At 38.6% G+C, this 24,870-nt stretch overlaps 1 protein-coding gene across 5 annotated transcripts in view; it reads left to right on the top strand.

The window, feature by feature from the left end:
- EML6 (EMAP like 6) overlaps positions 1-24,870 on the top strand; it is a 274,778-nt gene that overhangs the window by 143,092 nt on the left and 106,816 nt on the right. For all 5 annotated transcript variants that reach the window (XR_010662346.1, XR_010662347.1, XR_010662348.1 and 2 more), the window contains exons 8-11: positions 1,741-1,942; positions 5,150-5,287; positions 6,340-6,596; positions 10,329-10,541. Coding sequence is in view for 2 of the 5 variants with exons in the window: in XM_065929282.1 (XP_065785354.1) it covers positions 1,741-1,942; positions 5,150-5,287; positions 6,340-6,596; positions 10,329-10,541 (810 nt within the window). In the remaining 3 variants the exon portion in view is untranslated. The remainder of the gene's footprint in view (positions 1-1,740; positions 1,943-5,149; positions 5,288-6,339; positions 6,597-10,328; positions 10,542-24,870) is intronic.

Below are 24,870 nucleotides of genomic sequence, written 5' to 3'. Positions count from 1 at the left end.
AATATATTCTTTGAGTTTTGACACGTATAACATGTACCTACCATTATAGATCCTACAAACTTTTACAGCCCTAAGAATCCTCTGTATGTCTGCCTATTCATTCCCCTGTCTTAGACCTTTTCATTCTGCAATAATTATAATTTTATTGAATAGATCTGAAATTTTTTTGATAGAATTATTTAATAGGTCTTTCAACATAGTAAAGCTGCTTTCTTGGTTAATATTTCAAAAAATGTAAATTTAATTATTTTTAGAGCCTACTTTACTTCCAGAATGGTCCTGATTTGGATGATAAATTACACAGTCTCCATAATTATAGTCTACATTTATGGTCCCCAGAGAGAAGGGGAGTCTCCCTGGGATGTCTGGCCAATCAGCATAGAGCAGGACTGAAGTCCGGGTACTCTGACTTCTGTTAGTTTCTGTAGCAAAGACCCAAAGCCCACTGGAGAGGCAGCTCAGATCTTAAAGGTTATCACATCCTTCAGTAGTCTGCAGCAGTTGTGAAAGTGGGATGGCTTATGTACTTCTAATTCAGACGTGAGAAAATTCACTGTGTAAGTAAGTAAATAATGTACCTTGTAAGGAACAGAACAGACCACAAGAAGTCCACGCAATCGAAACTCAGGCAGGCAAATTGAGAATCTGCTTAGAGAGGATGGAATGATACAAGGGGGAAGGTTGGATTTAAAAGGAGTACTGCACTTTTGTTAAGTCAGTGAAGAATAACACTTTCAAGTGTTTGATGGTATTCTGAGACTGAAATTGGAGTTTCATTTGCATATTTCTGGGACATGGTGCATCTGTTTATCCAGCAAAATGAGACTAGGTTCTGATCAAATACATACTACACTTGCCTAATATGATAATTAACTGTTCTGTAGTATCACCCACGTATAATTATTTTACAATGCTAGCATCCTAAAGATTGAAGTGATTATTAACTTTTCAATAGCAAGTCAGAAGGGAATTATTTTAAAGAAGGTTAAGTTTTCATTAAGACCAATTCCTGCTCTTATATTCACTTTAATGTCGTATTTAATATAGACCTTGCTTATCTTCCCAACCCAGGGATCAAACCCAGGTCTCCTGCATTACAGGTGGATTCTTTACCAGTTGAGCCACAAGGGAAGCCCAAGAATACTGCAGTGGGTAGCCTATCCCTTCTCTAGCAGATCTTCTCTACCCGGTTCTCCAAATTTGCTGGAGAGGGGATAGTCTGGGTCTGGAAGATCCACTGGAGAAGGGAGAGGCTACCCACTCTGGTATTCTTGGGCTTCCCTTGTTACTCAACTGGTAAAGAATCTGCCTGCAATGCAGCAGACCTGGGTTTGGTCTCTGGGTTGGGAAGATCCCCTGGAGAAGAGAAAGGCTACCCACTTTAGTATTCCGGCCTGGAGAATCCCATGGACTGTATAGTCCGTGGGGTCGCAAAGAGTCGAACATGACTTTGACTCACTCACTTCACTTGCTGTAAAACCACATAGTTAGCCTAAATCAGACAGGAAAGAGCAATCTTTCCTTTACAAAACAGATCACAAGGGGCGTGGTGGGGGGCCAGCACATGGAAGGCAATGGTCAATAATGCAGAGTGCTGTGTGGGTTGGTTGTCCACCCCCAGGCATTGTTTGGTTATGTTACCTCGGAGGCTCTCCTGGTGACGAGGTTTAACTTCAGGTGTTTTATTTGTGAATGGTGTGGAAGTATGCTTTTATGTAACTCATGTATTTTCTTTGTCAGGCCTCTCTATCCGGAGTGTGTGCTGGAAAGCAGACCGCCTCCTAGCAGGGACCCAGGACAGCGAGATATTTGAAGTAATCGTGCGAGAACGGGACAAACCGATGCTGATCCTGCAGGGTCACTGTGAGGGGGAGCTCTGGGCTCTGGCCCTGCACCCCAAGAAGCCACTGGCCGTGACGGGCAGTGATGACCGCTCTGTCAGGTGAGGCCCCAGCATTGTCACCGTAACCTCACGTACCTCCCTGGGATGGCAGATGGGTTTTGCTCAAGCTTGCATGTTACTTTAAGAGAAGGATAACCCACAGTGCAGAACTTCACAGTTTCCAAACAGAATGCTGAGACATTTTGCTTAATGACAGTTGGCTTCTTGATCTCTTGCTGTTGCTCTTTGTTGGGCCCCACCTTAAGTCAAGAAAATGTTCTTAGAAGTAAAAATACACTCCCGCTGGTTAGATTGGCCTCCAGGTCTCTTTCAGTTGAAGATGTGAGCTGAGTTCACTCATCTGTGATAAAGTCATATTTCCCCCTCATATCTTCTGTCCTGCTGTGGGGCAGCTTAGCAGTTTCACAGCCTACTCACTTTTTATCAGTTTAGTTGGAGATTAGAGATCTCAAATAGATCTGAAGTTCTGATTTTTCAAAGTCATCTTTAGCATGAGAGTCGTTGATTCTTTCTTTGTAAATTCTCACGTGGAACTTCGGGCAGCGTCCTCAAATCAAGGGAAAGTGCTGGTTCCTAAGAAAATGTACCCATTTTATTGGGGCCTTAGGGGTTCTTGCTATGGATCACTTGTTTGAGAGCTCGACGGTAATAAAATGAGCAGAATGACTATGCTTCCACTGTTTTTGTGACTGTTGAGAGACTGAACATATGAATTGAAAGTGTGAGATGAAAGCTGTTACACTGAATCCAGCGTTTTTGTATTTACTACTGAGCTTTAAATGTGCTCAACAATAAGCAGGCCAGAAAGAGAGTTCGTGACAGTGAGAGGAAGAGACTGATTGATCAGTTCATCGATGGATTACTGCTTCTAAGTTTGAATAGCTAAACAGGACGACTGGACACTAGATCTAAGGTCATTACTCTCCCTCCCCACCCCTGTTCTGTATTTTTGTAAATCCAATCAAGATGCAGTCAGGATACTCATTAGCATAAATCCATTTTTTAGTTTGCACCCAGCACTAAAGTCTCATCAATCTAAAAATCAGTGAAAACAATTACATCTATCTCTGCATGTGCTATAAATGTTTATTTGGCATCTTACTTCTCTTTACTTACTGCCTCCTCCTCTCTTCCTTTCCCTTCCATTACTCTGAGCCAAACCAGTGCCACCAAGTTATTCAAACATCCAAGAAACTTGATTCATACCCATCTAGATAGAAAGGATTTCAAGAAAGTTTTTAGCTTTTGTATTTTAACAACTATGTTGAATCTTAGAATTGCAAAGAGCACTTACTGCCAGAATTTGTAATACTCCCTTTAACCATTAATTTGGCTAAGATGTTAAATGGAATTTGACGCTCTGTGTATTGAAATTTAGCAAGGGTATAAGTCATAATTCTTTGAGAAAGATTAGCTTAGTGACTTTAAAAGGATAGTGTAGTTTACTTAGGAGTGGTGGTTTCTTCATTCTAGTAGAGCAAAGCTTACATTGCTTAAAATAGCACATGGCTAAAAACAGCATGAAACTATGAATAATGGAAAAGGTATTGAAAGCATACCCTGAATTTTAAGCTGAATATCACAGGCTGCCTCAGGGATAGGCAGGCTCCACTGGGCAGCCCTACGTGACAAGACAGGTGCCTCTCTCCCTCCTGATGACAGGACGCACTTAGAAAAACTATACCACATTGACTTACTCTTGCCTCCTTATCACAAGAGCTTAGATTCTCAGCCACCCCTGCCCCCACCACAGATATTGTTGTTTGCATATTAAGAGAAGACTGTCTTTAAAGTGGTGACAGGAAGAGGTCACATACCACAACTGCAAGTCATATAGAAACTCTTATTCGAATCCTCAGATATTTAGTTCATGGTCTCTCAGTCTGAAGTGCCTGGATTAGGTGTTCTAAGAGCTGCCCTTCATGGGAAATAGATGGGGAGACAGTGGAAACAGTGTCAGACTTTATTTTGGGGGGCTCCAAAATCACTGCAGATGGTGATTGCAGCAATGAAATTAAAAGACGCTTACTCCTTGGAAGGAAAGTTATGACCAACCTAGACAGCATCTTATAAAGCAGAGACATTACTTTGCCAACAAAGGTCCATCTAGTCAAGGCTATGGTTTTTCCAGTGGTCATATATGGATGTGAGAGTTGGACTGTGAAGAAAGCTGAGTGCCGAAAAATTGATGCTTTTGAGCTGTGTTGTTGGAGAAGACTCTTGAGAATCCCTTGAACTGCAAGGAGATCCACCCAATCCATCCTGAAGGAGATCAGTCCTGGGTGTTCATTGGAAGGACTGATGCTGAAGCTGAAACTCCAATACTTTGGCCACCTCATGCGAAGAATTGACTCATTGGAGAAGACCCTGATGCTGGGAGGGATTGGGGGCAGGAGGAGAAGGGGATGACAGAGGATGAGATGGTTGGAGGCATCACCAACTCAATGAACATGGGTTTGAGTAAACTCCGGGAGTTGGTGATGGACAGGAGGCCTGGCATGCTGCAATTCATGGGGTCGCAAACAGCCAGACACAACTGAGCGACTGAACTGAACTGAAGAGCTTCCCTTACAAGTGACCTCTGTTTCTCCAGCAGTAGTCCCCTCATCAGCCAAGGGGTCCAGTGAAGTATTCCCCCTCCCCTGACCAAGAGGGGTCCTGTCATTAGTGGGGTACCAGGGAGTTTTGAGGAATTTCAGCATATGACTGTGTACAGCCAACTTGGAATCCTCCTAGGCAGGGGTACCGTTTGTTCTCCATCTCAGATACTTTTTCTTGCTCAGGAGACCAACAAACATAATATGCGTTTTAGTCTATATTTACATAACACAGTTTCTAGAAGAGAACCCTTATTTAAAAAACAACTAATAATAACAGCATCTAGTAGTACCTCTTATCCTGTAAGTGTTATTAACACCCATTGGTATAAATCAGAAACAATTTTTAACCTCCAAAAAGAAAAGTATAATTTTGTATGAAGTAGTATGTAAAATTTCCTTATTTTTGAATCTCAAAATCTTTGAAAATATCTCATGTTTTATTTCTTGCTGGATATTTCAAATGGAGAAAATCACCCAAAGATAGCCCAAATATCTTTGCAAGTTCCTAGACATGCTGAGAGGAAGGACACTGGTGTGATGTTCCTGCATCCTTTTTTGTTACCATCACCGTGATGAACAGGCCTTTGGCCTTGGACTGGCTGCTGACTATGAGAAAGTGTTTGTTTTGACTTTGAACTGTCCTTAGGCTGTGGAGCCTGGCTGACCATGCCTTGATTGCCCGCTGTAACATGGAGGAAGCAGTTCGCAGCGTTGCTTTCAGCCCTGATGGATCTCAGCTGGCCCTGGGCATGAAGGACGGATCTTTCATTGTTCTCCGAGTCAGGCACGTACTACCGGTGTTGAAAATGACATTAGAGATATGCTTCTGTTAAACTTAATTCTCCAGGTCAGCATGTTTGTCAGGACTTTAGGAAAAAATGCATTTGCTGTTTTGAATAGGTAGATTCGCAATCCCCTATCTGTAATTGCCAGATCCAAAGACTGAAAATCTTTGGTAACTTATTTGGCAGCACGGCCTGACCCAGTGAACTGATGTGAAATTATTTACAGTTTGTTAGTCTCCTTTTTTTTACAATGTAATTTTTTTCTCAATATATATGTTTTATTGAAGTATAGTTGACTTATAGTGTTTCAGGTGCTCAGCAAGTTGATTCAGTAATAGATACACGTATCTATTAATCTCTTAGTAGGAATAATCATGTATCATGTGATTTGCTGCGAGAATATTAATGTGTTCAAAAGGGGTCGCTGCCCTAGCTTCTACAGGGTTATTACATAATATATGTGAACCTTTCCAAAATGCAGTGAGGGATTAACTCCCAAGCTCTTCTGGTCCTAAGGGTTTTAGGTAAGAGATTATGAGCTTTTAATGAGACGAGAAAGAGGAAGAAAGAGGAAAGCCACCTCTAATAGCACCAGATTTTTAGAGGTGAGCTGGAGTAAAAGATTTTTTTCCACCTATAATCACTAATAAAATGGAACATTTCCCATTTATTAACATCCAATATTATTTCTACTATACAGAATTTATGACCCACTCTTGTATTTCTTTCACATAGCATTGGTTATTCTTTGGGATTATACATTTTGTGATTATAGAAAGGAAATGAAGCTTTAAATTAGATACTGTATCTCACATAACAATTTCTATATAGCTTTAAAAATGCTGTTGACATGGTTTATTACACTAAATTCTCATTACCAGCTACACATAACTCATTACCAAATGGGTGAGCAACCTTTTCTTTCTTTGCTTAGTGATGTATGGGAAGATGGCTAATTACCAAATTTTCAGTGACACACAAACTTTAAAGCATGACTTGAGGTTGCCATCCCTAGATTTGCTATTATTACTTTGCTTTTTTATTCTTACAGGGATATGACAGAAGTGGTTCATATCAAAGATCGAAAAGAAGTCATTCACGAAATGAAATTTTCTCCAGATGGTTCTTATCTGGCAGTGGGATCCAATGATGGCCTGGTAGATGTCTATGCTGTCGCCCAGAGGTATAAGAAAATTGGAGAATGCAACAAGTCTGTCAGTTTCATCACACACATTGACTGGTCTTTGGATAGTAAATACTTGCAAACTAATGATGGTGCTGGAGAACGGCTATTCTACAAAATGCCATGTAAGTCACAAGGGCATTAGATGTTTGTGCAAAACATAGCTCTGAACCATGGCAGAAAATGTATGAGGATATTCTTAGGGCCTGAGGGCAAGGAGTATTTTCCCAAACAAGACCCTCAGATCACAAACTCTCAAAGAGAAGATTTGTAAATCGAAACACATTAAAATAAAAAATTATTCTACAGCAAAAGAGCCCATGAATAAAATGAAAAGACAGTGCATAGCTTGGGCATAAAACTTGGAATTATTATAATGGACAAAGGCTACTCAGCTGACCTTTGAATAACATGGGTTTGAGCTGCGTGGTCTACTTCTGTAGATTTCTTTTAGTAGTAAATACTAGAGTATACATAGTAAGAGGTTGGTTGAATCCATAGATGTGGAACCATGAATGCAGATGGTCAATGCAGATGTGGAACCATGAATGCAGATGGTCTGAGTTGTCCATGGAGTTTTGACTCCCCTGAGTTGTTCAAGAGTCAACTGTGTACCTAGAATATATAAAGAATGCCTAAAGATAAGGAAAAAGAAAAGTTAATAGGAAAATACAAAAAAAAACCCTGCAAATTTGAGGAACACAATCCTAAACTACTGTGATTACTTTAGTCTCTCTTTGTGTCCTTCATAATTGGAAGCCTTTATTATGTACAGAGTCGGACACGACTGAAGCGACTTAGCAGCAGCAGCAGCATTATGTGATTAGTTGGTGAAATGTGCTAATTGGGATTAAAAAAACACACGTTTTATTTTTAACCCCCACTATAACTTCTATAAGAAATTCATCTTATTTACATAATACTCATTTAGCAACAGTTTATAATACTAAAATGTCTTAAATAAAAGACAAATTTATGTATTATAATCTTTGAGTAATTTTTTTGTAATGTAAGATTAAAAATGTAATGTTTAACATAGTCTTATCATAAATTTCTATTGAAAAATCAATTTTACCATGAAATAAGGTGTAACATGGACTTTCCAGGTGGCACTAGTGGTAAAAAAAACCCACCACTCAATGCATGAAATGTGAGAGAAATGGGTTGAGAAGATCCTCTGGAGAAGGGCCTGGCAACCCACTCCAGTATACTTGCCTGGAGAATCCCACGGACAGAGGAGCCTGGCGGCCTACAATCCAGAGGGTTGCAAAGAATCAGACACGACTGAAGCACACATGCATACAAGGTGTAACATAATGAAACATAAACATTTCTGAGAGTCTCTGCCCTGCCAATTCATCAGTTTACCATTACTGGGTGCATATTTCTTTGTGTCTGCTTTCTTTGCTTGACAGTATTTCATATATATTTTCCTATGTGAAAAAAGACAGAACACACACTTGTCTTTTGCAATAAACAAATAACACCCTGCTCAGTGATAATATCATAATTTGCCTTCTCATCCTCCTACTGTTGAGCGTTTGGGCTTATTTCTAGTTTCTTTGCTGATACCCACAGTAAAACTCCAAATATCTTTGTAGAGGTGGGATTTTCTCTTCCATGTTACTTCCTTGGACTGTGTTCTTTAAGCAGGGACACTGGATAAGGAATATATTCAAACTATCAGCTCTGATTCTATGGTCTTAAAAATGGATATACTACTATGCTAGAGTCCAGAATTGCCAGTCTGACAATGCACCAGTAATGTGCAGGAGCATTTATTCTCATAGATTGTTTATTTGAAGTTACTTGTTACTGTCAAGGGGAAAGTATGAGTTAATACACTTAATTGTCTTGATTTTGAATTTTTAAATAGTGTATCACTAAGCATTTTCCCCAGCATTCCTTTTTCTGTGGGCTTCCTCCTTTGTGTGCTCCCAGAGGACATCCTTTGCTAGCCGCTGGTGGAAACTGGGTATTGTGCCCTGTACTTAAGAACATAACAAGCAAAATTGTCAGGACTCTTCCCCAGCCAACTATATTTCATCAAAATTTGGTAGAGTTTTATCATGTGGCACTTTAAAAAGCAAAGTCCATTCATTTTTTTCATTAATTAATTGAAGCTGATTTTTTAAAAAATCACTTCTCTGGCTCCTGGAATTATGAAAAGTAGGAGTTCAGAATAAACTTTTTAAAAACCAGAAAAAATTTGGTAACTGTGATAATATTTAATAATAGTAATTTCTTCAATAACACAAAGCATAATATCATCTGTATCCAAATAATTAAGGTCAAGTAAACATCAGTTCAGTTCTGTCGCTCAGTTGTGTCTGACTCTTTGCGACCTCATGGACTACAGCACACCAGGCCTCCCTGTCCATCACCAACTCCTGGAGCTTACTCAAACTCATGTCCATTGAGTTGGTGATGCATCCAACCATCTCATCCTCTGTCATCCCCTTCTCCTCCCACCTTCAGTCTTTCCCAGCATCAGGGTCTTTTCCAATGAGTTGGTTCTTCACATCAGGTGGCCAAAGTATTGGAGTTTCAGCATCAGTCCTTCCAATGAATATTCAGGACTGATTTCCTTTAGGATGGACTTGTTGGATCACCTTGCTGTCCAAGGGACTCTCAAGAGTCTCCTCCAACACCACAGTTCAAAAGGATCAATTCTTCTGGACTCAATTTTCTTTATAGTCCAACTCTCACATCCATACATGACTACTGGAAAAACCATAGCTTTGACTAGATGAACATTTGATGTGATGTCTCTCCTTTTTAATATGCTGTCTAGGTTGGTCATAGCTTTTCTCCAAGGAGCAAGCATCTTTTAATTTCATGGCTGCAGTCATCATCTGCAGTGATTTTGGAGACCCCCAATATAAAGTCTGTCACTGTTTCCATTGTTTCCCCATCTATTTGCCATGAAGTGGTGGGACCAGATGCCATGATCTTAGTTTTCTGAATTTTGAGCTTTAAGCCAACTTTTTCACTCTCCTCTTTCACTTTCATCAAGAGACTCCTTAGTTCTTCTACACTTTCTGCCATAAATGTAGTATCATCTGCATATCTGAGGTTATTGATATTTTTCCTGGCAATCTTGATTTCAGCTCATGCTTCATCCAGTCCAGCATTTCTCATGATGTACTCTGCATGTAAGTTAAATAAGCAGGGTGACAGTATACAGCCTTGACGTACTCCTTTCCTGATTTGGAACCAGTCTGTTGTTCCATGTCCAGTTCTAACTGTTGCTTCTTGATCTGCATACAGATTTACCAGGAGGCAGGTCAGGTGGTCTGGTATTCCCATCTGTTTAAGAATTTCCAGTTTGTTGTGATCCACACAGTTAAAGGCTTTAGCTTAGTCAATAAGGCAGAAGTAGATGTTTTTTTGAACTCTCTTGCTTTTTCTATGATCCAACGGATGTTGGCAATTTGAACTCTGGTTCCTTTGCCTTTTCTAAATCTAACTTGAGCATCTGAAAGTTCACAGTTCACGTATTGCTGAAGCCTGGCTTGGAGAATTTTGAGCATTACTTTGCTAGCGTGTGAGATGAGTGCAGTTGTGTGGTAGTTTGAGCATTCTTTGGCATTGCCTTTCTTTGGTAGTTTGAGACATTAGATTTAGTACAATGATCCTTTCCTTTCTCCTATCTTGAGTTTTGAGCATGTGCTTTCTTTAAACCCTGCTGGGGGAAAAAAATCACCAGTTGGGGAAAGAGAATAGAATTTATAGTTTCCTTAGTTTATAAACATTTCAAAACAAAGGTTTTAGACTTCTTTGAGAAAAATAAGTAAATTAGAACATGATTTTTATTTACATGTAGCATTATATTAAAGTATATTGATTATTTTCAGCTGGGAAGTCTTTAACGAGTAAAGAAGAAATCAAAGGGATTCCCTGGGCCTCCTGGACATGTGTGAAAGGCCCAGAAGTGAGTGGAATTTGGCCAAAATACACTGATGTCACTGACATCAACTCAGTGGATGCAAATTACAACAGTTCAGTGTTGGTGTCTGGAGATGATTTTGGACTGGTTAAATTGTTTAAATTTCCTTGTCTCAAAAAAGGTAAGGCCAAAAGAAATGTTTCATTGAATGAAGATTTAATCTAGGATATATATATAGTGTAATTAAGGCTTATTTTCTTGATATCCATTAGTGCAGACTATTCATTTTATCTTTATATATATATTTGCTCTTTAATACTTTTTAGTAAAGTTTGATATCCTCTGCTTTTGACATTCTGAAATATATGTGGTTTTGCAAATCTAATTCAGCATTTGTTAACAGAGATACTACTCAACATTTTGTGATCCATAAACCTTATGTTTCATATTTTAAACAAGTTGTTTTCTATTTTATTTATATCTATGTAAATATAATAATTTAAATTATGTTACATTAAAATATTATAATTAAAATTAATTTATGCATTTATGCTTATACATAGGAAGCAAAGCAACTCCTTATAGACATATTTAAAATAAAATCTGAAAGTGATTGTTCTGGTGATAATACACTTTGTGGACTGCTTCTCAGAGCACTAATTTTTCACATCAGACTAACATAGCTGGTGAAATTTTTATAGAATTATAGTTGATTTACAGTGTGTTAATTTCTACCATACAGAAAAGTGATTTTGTTATATATATATATACACACATATATAGATATGTATATCTATATGTACATTAGATAAATACACATTCTTTTTAAAATTGTTTCCTGTTATGGTTTATCAATAGAATATTGAATATAGTTTCCCTGTCCAATACAGTAGGACCTTGTTTATCCATTCTGTCTCTATATTATAGTTTATATCTGCTAATCCCAAACTCCCAATCTGTTTCTTCCCCAACTCCCCTCCCATTTGGCAACCACAAGTCTGTTCTTTATGTCTATGAGTCTACTTCTGTTTGGTAGATAAGTTCATTTGTGTCATATTTTAGATTCTGTATTTAAGTGATATCACATGGTATTTTTCTCTTTCTGACTTAACTTCACTTAGTTTGGTCATCTCTAGATCCATCCATGTTGCTGCAAATGGCATTATTTCCTTCTTTTTTATGGCTGAGTAGTATTCCATTGTGTATATTACCCATCTTCTGTAACCATTCGTCTGTTGATGGACATTTAGATTGTTTGCATGTCTTGGTTTTTGTGAATAGTGTTACTTTGAACGTTGGGGTTCATGTATCTTTTTGAATTGTAGTTTTGTCTGAAAATATGTCCAGGAGTGTGATTGCAGGACCGTATGGTAGTTCTATTTTTAGTTTTGAGGAACCTTCATACTGTTTTCCTTTGTAGTTGCACCAACTTACTTACCGACCAACAATGTGGAAGGGTTTCATCTTCTCCACACACTCTCCAGCACTTGTTGTCTGTAGACTTTTTAATGATGGCCATTTAGTGTGAAGTGGTACCTCACTGCAGTTTTAATTTGCATTTCTCAAGTAATTAGCAGAAGTGAACATCTTTTCATGTGCCTGGTGGCCACCTGTATGTCTTCTTTAGAAAAATGTTTATTTAGATCTTCCACCGTTTTTTGTTGTTTGTTTTGTTGTTGAGTTTTATGACCTGTTTGTATATTTTGGAATTTAAGCCTTTGTTGGTTGCATCATTTGTAAATATTTTCTCCCAGTCTGCTAATTTGTCTTTTCATTTTGTTTATGGTTTTCTTTGTTGTGAAAAACTTGTAAGTTTGGTTAGGTCCCATTTGTTTATTTTTGCTTTGGAGAGACTGATAACTGGTGACATTTTTGAGAGAGAAATTTGACTCAAAACCCTTTCTGCCCTTGCATCTTGTTCTTTTGTTTTATTGTTGTCACTTCAATTTTTCTGGCACCTGAAGCTTTGTAGAATGTGACTGAATTAATTATGTAATGACCCTGTCCTCTTCTTCCTTCAAAAGTTTAGGCAAATCCTATACACAGGTTTTTCTGAGACTCCCTGCCAGTACCCTGAAAATCTGATTTGGAGAAAGTAATCAGTAGGGCTCTGCTGTTGCCTGAAAACCCTTTCACTTGAATGATTTTTAGATTAAGTGTGGAAAGGGACTGAAAATGTAATCAGAAATTTTTTTTTTCAGCTAAGTGACAGTTTTGAAGCAGTGAATTTTGGTACAAAATTGAACATAAAGTGCATAGGAGAAACAACCATCACTTCCACTTGACAAGATGACCATCAGTTTAAAATGCTTGAGGAACAAGATGGCGGAGGAGTAGGTGGACGTGGAATGCATCTCTCTCCCTACAGATACATCAGGAATACACCTTCAGACACAAAAGTGCATGCAGAACACCAGCTGAGAGTGGACAGGAATACCTGACCAGTGGAAGAGAATATATAGACGCATGCAAAACTTGGTAGGATGAAGGAACTAGGGGGAAAAACAGGAGTGCTAGCAGGACTGGACCTGCCCTTGGTGGGTGGGGGAACTGAAGCAAGGGTCCGATCCCCACATCGGGGCAATTGTCTGAGTCAGAGGAGAAGCACTTAAGGCTGAGAGGGGAACAGCTGATCTGTGGTGGCCTAAATGGAATGAGAAGCAGACAGTCCTTGCCGCAGCCATATATACCCTAGATGGCGTAGTGGCTGGAAGCTGGAGTTTAGGGATTGTGGAGCAATCCCAGGGCAAGGGCTGCTGTTGACTGTGGAGAGACAGATCAACAGAATGTGAGGAAGGAGATTGTGGTGGGAAGTGTCTGTGGAGTAAAGCCGGCAGCCATGGAAGCAGGTTGATGCTGCTGAGTCATGAGTAGGGCGTGGAGCCATCACCATAGCCTCTCCCTAGCCAGAAACCATGCGACTCAAACAGCTGCACCACCTCCACACCTGGCCCTCACAGGGGCAAACCCAAGTCCTCCAGGGCAGCCTCAGGAGCAAATCCTAGTGGATGACCCATATCCAGAAGTGGAAATAAAACCACAATTGTAACCCAGGGGCAGTGTGACTAAGGAAGCAGACCCAAAACCCTTGCAGATTAAATCCACACGATCAACTAGGCAGACTCTGTGTCTGTGGAATATATAAAAGGTCATTGAGAGCCCCCGGCAAAGAAAATGCACTAGTTCTGATACCTGTGGACATTGGAGGCAAGAACACAGAATAGGAGCAGATTACAATCTGAGCTGCTGTCACAGCAGGTCCAGAGATCAGCACAGTGTTAGAGGGCATCCTAGAGAGGTGAAGTGGACTGTGACTCCCAGCAAGGAAGAGGACTCTGACAGCAGTGACTCAAGAAAAATATTTATTTTCTTATGTTTTGACTTGTTCTGTAGATTCTTTTGGGTTGTTTTTTTTTTTCTTTTTTCCCACTTCTGTTGTAGTTGTTGATTTTATTGGCATTATGAAACCTAACTAAGTTTTTAAGGTTTTTTTTTTCTTCTTTTTTGTCTCAGTCACATTTTTTATTGTTGTTATAAACCTCTAGCTCTATATTGGGCTTTTGCAGTTCTGGGGAGTTTTTTGGTTGGTTGTTTCTCTTCTCTTTTTTTAATTTTAATCTTTAATTTTTTAAACCAATTATTATTTTTTCTGCATTTATTTCTAGGTTTGTTTTTCATACTGTTCTTTTCCCCTTGCAGTTAATCTTTAATATATATATATAAATCTTCTTTACCTATATTTAGTTTTGCATATCTATTCTTTCTTTCTTTTATTCCTCTCCTTTAGTCTGAACACATTTGATAGTTTTATTTTCATTGCTTTATACCCCAATTGGCACCTTGCCAATTGTCTGGTTTTCCAGTTTGTGCTTTAGTTAGTTTTGTTCAGTTCAGTTCAGTTGCTCAGTTGTGTCGGACTCTGTGACTCCGTGAGCCACAGCATGCCAGGCCTCCCTATTTATCACCAACTCCCAGACGTTACCCAAGCTCATGTCCATTGAGTTGGTGATGGCATCCAACCATCTCATCCTCTGTTGTCCCCTTCTCCTCCTGTCCTCAATCTTTCCTAGCATCAGGGTCTTTTCAATTGAGTCAGTTCTTTGCATCAGGTGGCCAAAGTATTGGAGTTTCAACATCAGTCCTAACAATGAACACCCAGGACTGATCTCCTTTAGAATGGACTGGTTAGATCTTGCAGTCCAAGGGACTCTCAAGAGTCTTCCCAACACCACAGTTCAAAAGCATCAATTCTTCTGGACTCAGTTTTCTTTATAGTCCAACTCTCACATCCATACATGACCACTGGAAAAACCGTAGCCTTGACTAGACGGACCTTTGTTGACAAAGTAATATCTCTGCTTTTTAATATGCTGTCTAGGTTGATCATAACATTCCTTCCAAGGAGTAAGCATCTTTTAATTTCATGGCTGCAATCACCATCTGCAGTGATTTTGGAGCCCCTAAAAATAAAGTCAACCACTGTTTCCACTGTTTCCCCATCTATTTCCCATGAAGTGATGGGACCAGATGCCATGATCTTAGTTTTCTGAATGTTGAGCTTTAAATCAACTTTTTCACTCTCCTCTTTCACTTTCATCAAGAGGCTCTTTAGTTCTTCTTCACTTTCTGCTATGAGAGTGGTGTCATCTGCATATCTGAGGTTATTGATATTTCTCCTGGCAATCGTGATTCCAGCTTTTGCTACTTCCAGCCCAGTGTTTCTCATGATGTACTCTTCATATAAGTTAAATAAGCAGGGTGACAATATACAGCCTTGACATACTCCTTTTCCTATTTGGAACCAGTCTGTTGTTGCATGTCCAGTTCTAACTGTTGCTTTCTGACCTGCATATAGGTTTCTCAAGAGGCAGATCAGGTGCTCTGGTATTCCCATCTCTTTCAGAATTTTCCACAGTTTCTTGTGATCCACATAGTCAAAGGCTTTAGCATAGTCAATAAGCAGAAATACATGTTTTTTGGAACTCTCTTGCTTTTTCAACAACCCAGCAAATGTTGGCAATTTGATCTCTGGTTCCTATGCCTTTTCTAAAACCAGCTTGAACATCTGGAAGTCCATAATTCACTTATTGTTGAAGTCTGGCTTGGAGAATTTTGAGCATTACTTTACTAGCGTGTGAGATGAATGCAATTATGCTACCGCATAATTTGAATATTCTTTGGCATTGCCTTTCTTTGGGGTTGGAATGAAAACTGACGTTTTCCAGTACTGTGGCCACTCCTGAGTTTTCCAAATTTGCTGGCATATTGACTGCGGCACTTTCACAGCATCATCTTTTAGGATTTGAAATAGCTCAACTGGAATTCCATCACCTCCACTAGCTTTGTAGTGATGCTTTCTAAGACCCACTTGACTTCACACTCCAGGATGTCTGGCTCTAGGTGAGTGACCACACCATCGTGATTATCTGGGTCATGAAGATCTTTTTTGTACAATTCTTCTGTGTATTCTTGCCACCTCTTCTTAATATCTTCTGCTTCTGTTAGGTCCATACCATTTCTGTCCTTTATTGTGCCCATCTTTGCATGAAATATTCCCTTGGTATCTCTAATTTTCTTGAAGAGATCTCTAGTCTTTCCCATTCTATTGTTTTCCTCTATTTCTTTGCATTGATCACTGAGGAAGACTTTCTTATTCCTCCTTGCTATTCTTTGGAACTCTGCATTCAAATGGGAATATCTCTCCTTTTCTCTTTTATTTTTCATTTTTCTTCTTTTCACAGCTATTTGTAAGGTCTCCTCAGACAGCCATTTTACTTTTTTGCATTTCTTTTGGGAATGGTTTTGATCCGTATCTCCTGTACAATGTCAAGAACCTCTTCCATAGTTCATTAGGCAGGCACTCTGTCTATCAGATCTAGTCCCTTAAATCTATTTCTCACTTACAGTGTATAATAATAAGGGTTTTGATTTAGGTCATACCTGAATGGTCTAGTGGTTTTCCCCATTTTCTTCAATTTAAGTCTGAATTTGGCAATAAGGAGTTCATAATATGAGCCACAGTTAGCTCTTGGTGGTGTTTTTGCTAACTGTATAGAGCTTCTCCATCTTTGGCTGCAAAGAATATAATCAGTCTGATTTCAGTGTTTTCCATGTGTAGAGTGTTCTCTTGTGTTGTTGGAAGAGAGTGTTTGCTATGACCAGTGCGTTCTCTTGGCAAAACTCTATTAGCCTTTGCCCTGCTTCATTCTGTACTCTAAGGCCAAATTTGCCTGTTACTCCAGGTGTTTCTTGACTTCCTACTTTTGCATTCCAGTCCCCTATAATGAAAAGGACATCTTTTTTTGGGTGTTAGTTCTAAAAGGTCTTGTAGGTCTTCATAGAACCGTTCAACTTCAGCTTCTTCAGCATTACTGGTCGGGGCATAGACTTGGATTACCATGATATTGAATGGTTTGCCTTGGAAACAAACAGAGATCATTCTGTAATTTTTGAGATTGCACCTAAATACTGCATTTTGGACTCTTTTGTTGACTATGATGGCTACTCCATGTCTTCTAAGGGATTCCTGCCCACAGTAGTAGATATAATGGTCATCTGAGTTAAATTCACCCATTCCAGTCCATTTTAGTTCGCTGATTCCTAGAATGTCGACATTTACTCTTGCAATCTCCTGTTTTACCACTTCCAATTTGCCTTGATTCATGGACCTAACATTCCAGGTTCCTATGCAGTATTGCTCTTTACAGCATCAGACCTTGTGTCCATCACCAGTCACATCCACAACTGGGTATTGTTTTTACTTTGGCTCCATCCCTTCATTCTTTCTGGAGTTATTTCTCCACTGATCTCCAGTAGCATATTGGGCACCTATCGACCTGGGGAGTTTATCTTTCAGTGTCCTATCTTTTTGCCTTTTCATACTGTTCATGGGGTTCTCAAGACAAGAATACTGAAGTAGTTTGCCATTCCGTCCTCCAGTGGGCCACATTCTGTCAGACCTCTCCACTATGACCCATCCATCTTGGGTGGCCCCACTTGGCATGACTTAGTTTCATTGAGTTAGACAAGGCTGTGGTCTGTGTGATCAGATTGGCTAGTTTTCTGTGATTGTGGTTTCAGTCTGTCTGCTGTCTGATGCCCTCTCTCATTGCCTGCCGTCTTACTTGGGTTTCTCTTACCTTGGACATGGGGTATCTCTTCACGGCTGCTCCAGCAAAGCTCAGCCATTGCTCCTTACCTTGGACATTGGGTATCTCCTTTCAGTCCCCACTCCTGACCTTGCACGTGGGGTATGTCCTCTCAGCCACCGCTCCTGACCTTGAGCGTGGGGTACCTCCTCTCAGCCACTCCTGCACTACGCAGCTGCCAGTCCTTTCTAGCTTTGTTCTGGTAGATATAATTTGCCAGGTCAGTCTGTTGTACTTTATTTTTGTTGGACTGTTTTGATTTTGCTTATGGGTGTATATATATATATGTGTGTATATTCAGTCACACTTTTTATTGTTGTTATACACCTCTGCCTCTACATTGGGCCTTTGCAGTTCTGTGGAGTTTTCCTTTTTTTTTTCCTTTCTATTTCTTCTTCCTTTTTTTCCCCTTTATTTTATAATTTTAATTTTTAATTTTATTAAACCTGTTATATGTTTTCTACATTTATTCCTTTGTTTGCCTTTCCTACCGTTCTTTTCCCCTTGTAGTTAATCTTCAATGCATGTAAATCTTCTCATCTACCTCTATTTAACTTTACATATCTTTTCTTTCTTTCCTTTCCTCTCAACATATATGTTAGTTTTGTTTTCATTACTTTATTCCCCACTTGGCACCTTGCTTTAGTTTTATTTTCCAGTTTGTGCTTTAGTTAGTTTTGTTCTTAACTGGTAAATATAAATTTTGATTTCCTTTGTTTGCCAGGTTAATCTACTTACTTTATTTTTGTTGGACTGTTTTGACTTTGCTCATGGGTATAGATGTATATGTGTATATCTATTATTTTAGTTATTATTTGCCTTATTTTGTAACTGCCATTTGTCTGGGGTTCATCTTTGGTTTCTCATTTTTGGATTTTTTTTTTTTAATCTCACTTCATGCCATAACAAACCACTTGTGGAATCTTGGTTCCTGACCAGAGGTCAAGCCCTGAGCCTTTGGAGTGGAAGCACTGACTCCAAGACCTTAGACTACCAGAGAACTAACTCTAGGGAGTATCAAATAGTGAGAACTCACACAAAGGAAACCACTTGAATACAAGACCCTGCATCACCCAACCACCAGTAGCACCCTGTGCAGGACCCTCATCTAAACAACAAACAAAACAAAAATACAAACCCAGTCATCAGCAGACAGGATTACCACCTCACTCAGCCTTGCCCATAAGAGGAAAAACAAACAGACAAATAAAAACTCAGCACAAATCTCACCCTATAAGAAGCTTAGACAAACCACTAAACCAACCTTAGAGGGCAGCAACCAAAAGGAAGAAAGAATTCAATGTTGAAGCCTGGGAAAGTGAAAGTGAAGTCACTCAGTCATGTCTGACTCTTTGCAACCCCATGGACTGTTGCCTACCAAGCTCCTCCATCCATGGGATTTTCCATGGCAAGAATACTGGAGTGGGTTGCCATTTCCTTCTCCAGGAGATCTTCCTGACCCAGGGCTTGAACCCAGGTCTCCCACATTATAGGCAGACACTTTACTGTCTGAGCCACCAGGGAAGTCCCAAAGCCTGGGAAAAGGAGACCTCAAACCCAACAAGTTAAAAAAAAGAAAAGAAAAGGCAGAGAAATACTACAGAAATGAACAAACTAGAAACACAGAAGTCCAAATAAATGAAGAGGAAATAGGCAAACTACCTGAAAAAGAATTCAGAATGATGATAGTAAAGATGATCAAAAACCTTGAAAGCAAAATGGAGAAAATGCAACAATCAATTAACAAAGTCCTAGAAGAATTAAAGAATAAATATGCAGAGACAATACAATTACTGAAATTAAAAATATTCTAGAAGGAATCAGTAGCAGAATATCTGAAGCAGAAGAATGGATCAATGAGCTGGAAGATAAAATGGTGGAAACAACTTCTGAAGAGCAGAGTAAAGTAAAAAGAATGAAAAGAACTGAGGATAGTCTCAGAGACCTCTGGGACAATATCAAACGCACCAACATCCAAATTATAGGGGTCCTAGAAGAAGAAGAGAAGAAGAAAAGGTATGAGAAAATTTTTGAAGAGGTTATAGTTGAAAATTTTCCCAACATGGAAAAGGGAAATAGTCAATCAAGTCCAAGAGGCTCAAAGAGTCCCATACAGGATAAACCCAAGGAGAAACATGCCAAGACACATACTAACAAAGACAATAGAAAGAAAGAATATTAAAAGCAACAAGGGAGAAGCAACAAGTAATTGCAAGGGAAACCCCACATGCTGAACAGCTGATCTTTCAGCAGAAACTCTGCAGGCCAGAAGGGAATGGCAGGATGTATTTAAAGTACTGAAAGGGAAAAATCTACAACCAAGATTACTGTACCTGGCAAGGATCTCTTTCCAAATTGATGGAGAAATAAAAAGCTTTTCTGATAAGCAAAGTTAAGAGAATTCAGTACCACCAAATCAGCTTTACAACAAATATTAAATGAACTTGTATAGTCAAGAAATACAAGAGAAGAAAAAAGATCTACAAAATCAATCCCAAACAATTAAGAAAATGGCAATAGGAACATGTATATCAATAATTACTTTAAATGTAAATGGATTAAATGCTCCACCCAAAAGACACAGACTGGCTGAATGAATACAAAAACAAGACCCACATATATGCTGTGTACAAGAAACCCACTTCAGACCTCAAGACACATATAGACTGGAAGTGAGAGGATGGAAAAATATATTCCATGCAAATGGGAAGCAAAAGAAAGCTGGAGTAGCAATCCTCATATCAGACAAAATAGACCTTAAAATAAAGAATATTACAAGAGATAAGGAAGGACACTACATAATGATCAAGGGATTCATCCAAGAGGAAGACAACAATTATAAATATCTATGCATCCAACATAGGAGCACCTCAATACATAAGGCAAACACTAACAGACATAAAAGGAGAAATTGACAGTAATACAATAATAGTAGGAGACTTTAACACCCCATTCACACCAATGGACAGATCATCAAAACAGAAAATTAATAAGGAAACACAAGTCTTAAATGATACATTAGGTGAGATGGATCTCATTGGTATCTTCAGGACATTCCATCCAAATGCAGAAGAATATACCTTCTTCTCAAGTGCACATGGAACGTTCTCCAGGATAGACCATATCTTGGGTCACAAATCAACCCTCTGTAAATTAAAGAAAATTGAAATTGTTATCAAGCATCTTCTCTGACCATAATACTATGAGACTAAATATCAATTACAAGAAAAAAGCTGTAAGAAACAAAAACACATGGAGATTAATCAGCATGTTTCTAGATAACCAACAGGTTCCTGCAGAAATCAAAAGGGAAATCAAAAAAGTTCTAGAAACAAATGACAATGAAAACACAGCAACTCACAACCTATGAGATGCAGCAAAAGCAGTCCTAAGAGAGAAGTTTATAGCAATACAATCCTACCTCATGAAACAAGAAAAACACCAAATAGACAGCCTAAATTTACATCTAAAGTAATTGGAAAAAGAACAAAAAAATGCCCAAAATTAGTAGAAGGAAAGAAATCATAAAGATCTGAGCAGAAATAAATGAAAAACAAATGAAAGAAACAATAGTAAAGATTAATAAAACTAAAAGCTGCAAAGAAGCTCTTTGAGAAGATAAACAAAGTTGACAAATCTTTAGCCAGACTCATCAAGAAAAAAAAAGAGAAGAATCAAACCAACAAAATTAGAAATGAAAAAGGAGAGGTTACAACAGACAATGCAGAAATACAAAGGATTATAAGAGACTATTATGAACAACTATATGTCAATAAAATGGATAACCTGGAAGAAATGGACAGATTTTTAGAAAAGTTCTATTTTCCAAGACTGAACCAGGAAGAAATAGAAATTATGAACAACCCAATTATAAGCACTGAAACTGAAGCTGGGGTCAAAAATCTCCCAAAAAGCAAAAGCCCGGGACCAGATGGCTTCACAGAAGAATTCTATCAAACATTTAGAGAAGAGCTAATGCCTAGCCTTCTAAAACTCCTTCAAAAATTGCAGAGAAAGGGACACTTCCAAACTCATTCTACAAGGCCACCATTACCCTGATACCAAAACCAGACGAAGACAACACAAAAAAACAAAAGTACAGGCCAATATAACTGATGAACATAGATGCAAAATTTCTCAACAAAATTTTAGCAAACAGAATTCAGCAACACATCAAAAAGCTCACACACCATGATCAAGTTGGGTTTATCCCAGGAATGCAAGGATTCTTCAATATATGCAAATCAATCAATGTGATACACCATATTAACAAATTGAAAGATAAAAACCATATGATCATCTCAATAGATGCAGGAAAAGCCTTTGACAAAATTCAGCACCCATTTATGATTAAAACTCTTCAAAAAATGGGCATAGAAGGAACCTACATCAACACAGTAGGGGCCATATATGATAAGCCTACAGCAAACATTCTCAGTGGTTAGAAACTGAAAGCATCCCCCCTAAGATCAGGAACAAGACAAGGGTGTCCAATTTCACCACTATTATTCAACATAGTTCTGGAAGTCCTAGCAATCAGAGAAGAAGAAGAAATAAAGGGAATCCAAATCAGAAAAGAAGAAGTAAAGCTCTCACTGTTTGCAGATGACATGATACTGTACATAGAAAACCCTAAAGATAGTATCAGAAAATTACTAAAGCTGCTAATCAATGAATTTAGAAAAGTTGCAGGATACAAAATCAATACACAGAAATCACTTGCATTTCTGTATACTAACAATGAAAAATCAGAAAGAGAAATTAAGAAATCCCATTCACCATTGCAACAAAAAGAAATATTTAGGAATAAACTTACTTAAGGAGACAAAAGAACTGTACAGAGAAAATTACAAGAGACTAACAAAAGAAATCAAAGATGACATAAACAGATGGAGAGATAGTCCATGTTCCTGGGTAGGAAGAATCAATGTTATGAAAATGACCATACTACCAAATGTAATCTACAGATTCAATGCAACCCCTATCAAATTACCAATGGCATTTTTCACAGAACTAGAACAAAAAATTTCACAATTCATTTGGAAACACAAAAGACCCTGAATAATCAAAGCAGTCTTGAGAAAGAAGAATGGAACTGGAGGAATCAACCTTTCTGACTTCAGATTCTACAACAAAGCTACAGTCATCAAGACAGTATGGTACTGGCACAAAAACAGAAATACAGACCAATGGAACAAGATAGAAAGCCCAGAAATAAACCCATACACCTATGGGTACCTTATTTTTGACAGAGGAGGCAAGAATATACAATGGGGCAAAGACAGCCTCTTCACTAAATGGTGCTGGGAAAACTGGACAGCTACATGTAAAAGAATGAAATTAGAACACTTCCTAACACCATATACAAAGATAAACTCAAAATGGATTAAAGACCTAAATGTAAGACCAGAAACTATAAACTCTTAGAGGAAAACATAGGCAGAACACTCAATGACATAAATCAAGGCAAGATCCTCTATGACCCACCTCCTAGAGTAACGAAAATAAAAACAAAAGTAACAAGTGGGACCTGATTAAACTTAAGAACTTTTGCACAGCAAAGGAAACTGTAAGCAAGGTGAAAAGATAACCCTTGGAACGGGAGGAAATAATAGGAAATGAAACAACTGACAAAGGATTAACTTCCAAAATATACAAGCAGCTCATATGACTTAATAACAGAAAAACAAACAACCCAATCAAAAAGTGGGGAAAAGACCTAAACATACATTTCTCCAAAGAATACATAAAGATGGCTAACAAACACATGAAAAGATGCTCAACATTGCTCATTATTAGAGAAATGCAAGTCGAAACCACAAGGAGATATCACCTCACACCAGTCAGAATGGCCCATCATCAAAAAGTCTACAAGCAATAAATGCTAGAGAGGGTGTGGAGAAAAGGGAATGCTCTTGCACTGTTGGCAATGTAAATTGATACAGCCACTATGGAAGACAGTATGGAGATTCCTTAAAAAACTAGGAAAACCACCATATGACCCAGCAATCCTATTCCTAGGCGTATACCCTGAGCAAACCAGGGTTGAAAAAGACACATGTATCCCATTGTTCATTGCAGCACTATTTACAATAGCTAGAACATGGAAGCAACCTAGATGTCCATTGACAGATGAATGGATAAAGAAGTTCTGGTACATATGCACAATGGAATATTACTCAGCCATAAAAGAACAGATTTGAGTCAGTTCTGATGAGGTGAATGAACCTAGAACCTATTACACAGAGTGAAGTGAGTCAGAAAGAGAAAGGTAAATATCGTATTCTAATGCACATACATGGAATCTAGAAAAATGGTTCTGAAGAATTTATTCATAGGGCAGAAATGGAGAAACAGACATAGAGAATAGACTTATGGACATGGGGAGAGGGGAGGAGAGGATGAGATGTATGGAAAGAGTAACATGGAAACTTACATTACCATATGTAAAATAGATAGCCAACAGGAGTTTGCTATGTCTCAGGAAACTCAAACAGGGGCTTTGTATCAACCTAGAGGGGTGGAAGTGGGGAGGAGATGGGAGAGAGGTTCAAAAAGGAGGGGAGATATGTATACCTATGGATGACTCATATTGAGGTTTGACAGAAAAGAACAAAGTTCTATAAAGCAATTATCCTTTAATTAAAAAAATTTTTTTTTAAGAAATAAGTGAAGAAAGTAGAATTTAGGTCTGTTTGATACAAAACATTTTTTAAAACGAAATGCTCAAGGCACAGCATTACCTCAACATGCCTAATTCAAACTGTTCTCTCTCACCCTAATGGGTGTTTTGAGTAATAGGGCATGTCTTGTTAGATTGAGTAATGTACTTGCAGAAGTTAAGTAACCAGAAGGTATCTGGGAAATTAGCATTCAGAAGAAACATCCTGAGGGTCAGAAACAATGCTATTGACCTCAAGTATCAGGACTTGACAATTCAGTGAGAGTTGGTATTTTTTATGTATCGCTGAGCCTTGTAGGGTGGATTGGCTTTAGCAAATAGCAATGGAAATGTAGACCTTGGGTTTGCTTATTAGGAAGGGGAGGGGTGAGGCGGGAGGTATGGTGAGTAGTGCTATTTGTCAAAATGAGATACTCTTAGATATAAACAACCCTGAGGATGAAAGGGACCAGAAGACATCTGAATGAACAAGGAGAGGTTGACAGCCAGAGTGACAGTACCTGAGAGTAATAAAACCCACCTCCACAATCCTCATGGCAAATTGACTTGTTCCACTTTTCCTGATACAGAGTTCATACATCTTGCAATTTTGCCTCAAGTCGTTTAGGCTTCTCATGGACTTTTTGTGCCAAAACCTCCAACTGAGTAGTTTATAACAGTGTTGCTGATGAGGATGGTAA

Source organism: Muntiacus reevesi, chromosome 3 (genome assembly GCF_963930625.1).
Source record: "Muntiacus reevesi chromosome 3, mMunRee1.1, whole genome shotgun sequence".
Lineage (NCBI taxonomy): Eukaryota > Metazoa > Chordata > Mammalia > Artiodactyla > Cervidae > Muntiacus > Muntiacus reevesi.
Note: the sequence above shows the minus strand (reverse complement) of the source record. Positions and strands in the feature narration are given on the sequence as shown.